This window comes from Pteropus alecto, unplaced genomic scaffold (assembly GCF_000325575.1).
Source record: "Pteropus alecto unplaced genomic scaffold, ASM32557v1 scaffold49, whole genome shotgun sequence".
Taxonomy (NCBI): Eukaryota; Metazoa; Chordata; class Mammalia; order Chiroptera; family Pteropodidae; genus Pteropus; species Pteropus alecto.
The window spans coordinates 1,269,530-1,275,633 of record NW_006443131.1 but is presented as its reverse complement, the minus strand read 5'-3'; the positions used below and the strand labels follow the sequence as shown (position 1 = coordinate 1,275,633).

Below are 6,104 nucleotides of genomic sequence, written 5' to 3'. Positions count from 1 at the left end.
AACAGCTGACTCTACCTCACCCCCCAGCCAGCAGCTCCGCCCTCTAACCTGATGACTCCCTCCTCTGCCCCTCAGCTCCCCTGCAGCCTCCTCACCCTGGTAAAGACGAGGGCAGAAGAAAACTGGACGCTGTCCTTGGGGAGCACCATCAGGCCTCCGTCAGGCTCCGAGGAGAGTAGGAGGCTCCAGTTGACACTCAGGGCGCTGTGGGGAGTGTTGGTGGCCACCAGCAGCACTGCCGGAGGCCCCAAGGTGCTCCACACATAGTGCAGCGTGGAGTTGGTGCCCACTGCCCGGATGTGCAGCAGGTTCTCGGGGGGGCCCGCCCAGTCGGAGATGACCTCCAGAGACACCTGGAACGGATCGGGACAGACACAGGGCAAGGGGGAAGTTCGGGGGAGGGGCGGGGGATTTGGAGGATGCTGGGACAGGGTGGGGGTCTAGATGAGAGAAATTCACGCAGGCGCTAAGGGAGTCTGGTGGAGGGCAGAGGTGGGGTGGAGGGGGCGAAGAGATCGGGGCACAGAGCGGACAGGGAGAGCCAACACGGCCCGGGCATGGGCAGAGTCGGGGGCCGCACCTCAGCAGGACACAGGAGGCCCCACACCCGCACTGCCCGCAGCCCGCACAACCCCGTCCCGGGACCCGTGGCTGTCCCCAGCCCGGGTGGAAGGTCTTCCCTGTGCAGGCCCCCCTCCCCTGCCCTTGGTGGCCCAATTCCAGCCACCCTTCAGGGCGGCGTTTCCTGAGACCGCTGCCACTCAGGCCACTCACCTGGCGGGTCTCCTCCCCCAACAGGGCGAACGGGGCTGCCCACAGAAGACTCAGGAGCAGCAAGGGGCCGGGGGCGCAGCGCCCCCAGCCCCAGCAAGAACCCTCCCAGCTGCCCATGCAGCCTCGCGACAGAGCGAGGAAGAGACACGGGTGTCACGTGACCCACAGGCTCAGCTGATCTCTTTAAAGGGCGGGGCCCTCGCCAGTCCTTAAAGAGGCCGCCTCCCTTAACCTAGATTCAGGCCCTGGTGACGCCCGAATGGGAAAGGTGAGAAGGCCTCAGCCCACTGGGCTGGCGAGGAGACAGCCCAGACCCGGCAGATACGCAGGCACCCTGCCACCCCGCCACCCCGGCCCCACCGGTCACGCTGAACAGCTGGTACCTGTCAGTGGGCACGATTCTGGATCCAAGATCCAAATGGCACCCCAGTGAAATGACTGGCAGGGAGGAATCCGGGGGCAGGGGGCAAATAACACACTCTAGAAGGTTCTTTTTGTCTGTTATTGAGCCCCCAGGTAGAGCTGAAAAGATACCTCAGAAGACAGGACATAAGAGCAAAACGTGCTTTTTGTCGAGCTCAGGTCCGGCTGAAGGAACAGTGTTCTCGGGCTTTTTGCTTCATCTTACAGTTATCTTCACTGAGGAGAAACGCACGAAACTCCCAAGGCGCCACAGGTCTCGCCTTGCTCCACGCAACCTGGTTCCTTCCTGGGGAACACCGGCCCCGCGCGCGTGCCCGACACCACCCAGGCACCGCGGTGCGCACAGCGCTCTGGCCGTGGGAGTCCTTCGCTGCAGGGGTGTCCCGTTCGCGTACGCAGCCTGAACCTCGGGAGCCTTGACACCTGACCACGACAAACCATGCTAGAAGGAGCACCCCGGCCCTGCAGCATTTCACGCCTGTATCCAAACCTCAAGGACAGACACTCTCCGGCAGGGGTGCTGCCAGGCCAAGCGGCCCGCTGAGGCTCATCGGTTGTCACTCGGACCTTGGGTTTGAAGACCCATCCCCCACGCCTTTGCCAGCGTTTGCCAAACGTGACTGACATTTCCCCTGAATGAGGGTTAAGCATCTCTCCATGTTTTGCAGTCATTTATTTTTGCTTCTCTGGAGCTATTTATACGCTTTGTCTATTTTTCGATGGGCCCCATCTTCTTGACTGCCAAGTTCTAAATGTTCTTTCGAGAAATTAACTATTGTTGCAACATTCCCCCGTTTGTGTCCTTTTCGCCACGCACATTTTTAATGTAGTTGCATTTATCTCCCCCGATATATTTTTAAAATGCTTTCTCGTACTCTTAAGGTTTCCCTCTCTACTTAAACCTTTCTGCTTCCCAGAATGAGTTTTGATGTAATGAATACAACAGACATCCAATTTCATTTTCTTCCCCAAGTGGCTACTCTAAGGATGAACTCATGTTTTCTCAAACACTTTCATTTTTCTAGAGGAAAAAAGTAGCACTTGCATCCTCTCAGGACCCGATGAGTGGGAATAAAAACAAGTCTCGGCTGAGAACAGAGGTTTGAGCAGCCAGCAAGTCACGCCTCTCATCACCCAAAAGATGCTGCTTTACGGGGGGGAAACAGAATTTGGCTGAAATCTAGTTTAACAGTAGGAAGAACTGTGAGCAGAGCTGAGAACGTGGCAAAACGGCATTCGTGGAACCTGAGCAGTGATCGGGGCTCGCGCCAGGCAGGAAGCAGCCTGAGCGGCTTTTACTTGCTATGTCAAATTCCGGCTTTGGAAGCTAGACTACGGAGCGCACGCTGACCTCACACACTGGAGGGACTGTCACAGGCTGAGACACAGAGGCGCCCACAGGGAGGGCTACTAGGAAGGACCTAAAAGTGACAGGACACAGGGTGAAAAACGCGTCCTGCGTGCTTTAGGACAAACGCCTGAGCCCCAGCTCACACTGGGTGGTGCTCTGCATACAGCCACAGGTGGGGACACCTGGCTTGGACAGGTTCCTCCTGCTGTGTGTGGTGCATGCAAAGCAGCACTGCTCTAAGCCCGGCAGTGCCAGTATCTCCCAAGAAAGCAAAAGCAGACACTTAATGACCTCATTCCCATCTCCTCCCTCCTCAGGAAGGTGCTTTGCCTCCTCCCTGTGTGCCAGGAGGCAGAGATGTGACCTAAGGTTGAAAAACACATAACAACAGTCTCAAATGGCTTAGATTTAATCATCGGAAGCAAACTAAATGGAAAGCTTACAATGGAGAAGAATTACATGTCAGTGCCTTTTGCAAACCGAGCCGGGGCTAGGACTGCCCCTCAACCTGACCCTTTCCGAACAAAGACACCCAGTGTCCCTGGCAGCCCGACTCAGGGAAGGGGGAGGCTGTTGGCTCTGTGCGCCGAGGTCGTCAGGCCCAGCGCTCACTCCTGGCCAGCATCGGGGGCCCCGCCTTGCCGGCCCTGGTCGTCGCCCTTCTTTTTGTGGCCCGAGACGATGTCGTCGATCCGCAACAGCAGCACCGCAGTCTGGGAGGGAAGCGGAGCCACAGGTCAGCGCGGAGGGGGGGCCGCCTGCTCTCGGACACCGCCCAGCTCCTCCCAGGCGCCATCCTGCCTTAAAGCTGCCTTTGCAGGACTGAATGCCAAATGCAGTTCCCCCTAAGCAAGGAGTGCAGCTCGTGCTGTTCCCTGCTTCACACGAGCAAAGACGGGCGGGGGAGGGGATTCCTCGGGAGACCTTTCGGGGTGCTCTGCCGTCTTTACCCACTGCCTGAGATGGGACCACGCTCACAGGTTTCTGGGTATCTGGGAATTAACGCGGCGTGTCTTTGGGTGCCTCACCTCCACCGCGGTCTTGTATGTTTGCAGCTTCACGGCCAAGGGCTCCCAGATGCCCAGTTCCTTCATGTCCACCAAAGTGCCCGTCTCGCCGTTTACACCCCAGGTCTCGCAGCCCTCCTGCGTGTGCTGGGCCTGCAGTTGGGACAAGCGAAAGCAGTTCTAGTGGGGACCACGGGAACAAGTACACTGGCCGGGGGCATCAGGGGAAGAACTAAACCCAGGAGACTGGATTGGTGAGAAAAGCACGAGAGACGATGACGCCGCCACCACGTGAGTCAAAACTCAGAAGAGGTGCCAAGAGAACGAAGGTGAGCCGTGCCCTCGGGCAGGGCCCCACCCAGGGGCCCGGGGCCGGAGAGGGGACTCACCCGGAGAGAGGTGAGCAGACGGATGGTGCTGGCCCCGCAGTTCTGGATCAGGGTACGGGGGATGACCTCCAGTGCCTGGGCAACAGCCCTGTACGGCCACTGCTCCACACCGGTCATGGCCTTGGACTTCTCCGTCAAGGCGTGGGCCACGGCCATCTCACAGGCCCCGCCCCCTGGCACCAGCTGGGGGTCCAGCAGCACGTTGCGGCACACCTGCATGGCGTCCTGGAGGTTGCGCTCCACTTCCTTGAGAAAGCAAACAGGACAAAGCCAAAGCTGATGACTCAGGAACAGGTCAGAGGCACCAAAGGCCTTCCCGACTGCCAAGTTCAGTAGACCAACAAGGAGGGCAGCTGAGAAAGGTCCTTGGAATCGCTACCGGGCGAGGCAGACCAACGCACTGACCACAATGCAGAAGGCTGGGGTGCGGGTGGGGCGTCTCTCTGTGAAGTTAGCTCACGTGCCCTTGGGAAACTAACTACGCAACTGAGAAAAAAGATGTAATTTTGACTTAAAAAAAATGAGAAAAGCAACTGTTGCCAGGGGCTAGGCAACCACGGGCCACTGTTCAGTGGACAGAGTGTCTCAGTTTTACGAGATGAGAGAGTTCTGGGGACCTGCTGTCCAGGTGTGAACACGCCGGGAAGGCAGGTGGCAGAGACGTGTGGCTGCACACTGGCACATCCGCACGCACGCAGCAGGGCGACTCCGGGTGCCCCGGGGAACTCGAGAAACGGAGCGGCCACCTCAGCCAGCCGCACGCCACGGCTGACTCACCGAGAGAATCTCCTTGCTGGCACCCCGGAGCAGAATGGTGCAGGCCTTGGGGTCTCTGCAGTCCGTGATGAACGTGAAGTACTCATCTCCAATTTTCTTGATTTCCAACAGGCCCGCTCCCGTCCCAACGTCGTCCTCTCTCAGCTCCTCTGGGCGGCTGACTATCCGGGCCCCACAGGCTCTAGTGAAAGGAGGGGCCTGTTGATCTCAGATGCTTTTACTCATCTCTAGTCCCCAGGGTCTGTGGCTGGCAACAGGGTGGTCCCAGAAACCTTACTACATAACTCAAGAGGTCTTGGCTACCACGCGAAATATATTTTCACGTGAAATTTCTTTAACGTGGCTTTGTAAGTAGAAGTGTTCACACACCTCAGACAACCACTATAACCAGGTACGGTATGATGCAGAGTATAGTTTGTGGACAGAGCCCTTATGCGAATCTGACGTGTACATACCACACGACGGCTGATTCTAGACAGAAAAAAGCAGAAGACCCAACTTGGACCTACGGTACAGCATGGGACGCCGGGGCAGACTTACCTCCTTTCTCACGCATTTGCATTTAAAGCGACTGGAGCCTGAGCACAGGCGCCAGTGCGGGAGTCTCGAATGGAAGCTAACACTGCATCGACAGCAGCTGAGGAACCAGATCAGGAAAACTGACGGTTCTGCTGTGTTCTGAGCTCGTTCAAGCAATTCTGCGAGGGGCCCCACCAAGCGAGTGGTCACCACCGGCTGGGAGCACGGCACAAGAGGCTCACACAGCAGCCGATGGCTGAACTAGATAAGACTTCTGGGGATGGCAGACAGCGAAGCCCGGCTATTTCCACCTGTAACTGATCTGGCCGACCGTATCCTGTATCGTCACCTTTTCAGGCAGCAATGACCGCATTATGAAGGGACGAAGTGGAAACACAGGAGAAGGAAGAACCTTTTCACCTGGCTCACTCACCTAGCAATGCGATTGTTGTCTGTCTTCCGGACTCTGCGGATGGCCGTGATGTTGGCCCGCATGAGGTAGTGCTGAGCTAAATCTGCGAACCCAAGAGCAGAGGTGTCGGGCTCAAAACCAGAACTCCTGAGTTCTGGACTGGTTTTATCCAAAGTCCTCAATGCACCCCGACCATCACGTTTACTCCATTCGGTCCATGCCAACATAGGGGAACCCCACCCTGTCTTCTGCCTTGAGAGCGGGCTGGAAACACGAGCGAGTCCTACCTGAGATGCCCTTTTCTGTGATGACCACGTCGGGCTTCAGACGGATGATGTCCTCGCAGAGCTGCTGAATGTACTCTTCTTCCATCTGGAGGATTCGGGTGAAGTCTTCCTCTCGTGTGATCTCAATGTCAGTCTGCGTGAAGAAAAGTCACCCCACCTGAAAAA

At 57.4% G+C, this 6,104-nt stretch overlaps 2 protein-coding genes across 3 annotated transcripts in view; both read right to left on the bottom strand.

Moving 5' to 3' along the window:
* Nucleotides 1-940, bottom strand: part of GLMP (glycosylated lysosomal membrane protein) — a 2,935-nt gene extending 1,995 nt beyond the window's left edge. Inside the window, exons 1-2 of one of the 2 annotated variants that reach the window (XM_006923505.3) lie at nucleotides 775-940; nucleotides 96-353 (exon numbers count right to left, since the gene is read on the bottom strand). In XM_006923505.3, the coding sequence (XP_006923567.1) occupies nucleotides 96-353; nucleotides 775-891 (375 nt within the window). In that variant the 5' untranslated portion in view covers nucleotides 892-940. The remainder of the gene's footprint in view (nucleotides 1-95; nucleotides 354-774) is intronic. The other variant, XM_006923504.3, reaches the window with a different exon arrangement.
* A 2,001-nt stretch (nucleotides 941-2,941) lies between these two features.
* The window catches only part of CCT3 (chaperonin containing TCP1 subunit 3), a 12,637-nt gene continuing 9,474 nt past the window's right edge, over nucleotides 2,942-6,104 (bottom strand). The window contains exons 9-14 of the mRNA XM_006923503.2: nucleotides 5,940-6,072; nucleotides 5,674-5,755; nucleotides 4,722-4,902; nucleotides 3,945-4,190; nucleotides 3,577-3,708; nucleotides 2,942-3,261 (exon numbers count right to left, since the gene is read on the bottom strand). Of these exons, the coding sequence (XP_006923565.1) occupies nucleotides 3,157-3,261; nucleotides 3,577-3,708; nucleotides 3,945-4,190; nucleotides 4,722-4,902; nucleotides 5,674-5,755; nucleotides 5,940-6,072 (879 nt within the window). The 3' untranslated portion in view covers nucleotides 2,942-3,156. The remainder of the gene's footprint in view (nucleotides 3,262-3,576; nucleotides 3,709-3,944; nucleotides 4,191-4,721; nucleotides 4,903-5,673; nucleotides 5,756-5,939; nucleotides 6,073-6,104) is intronic.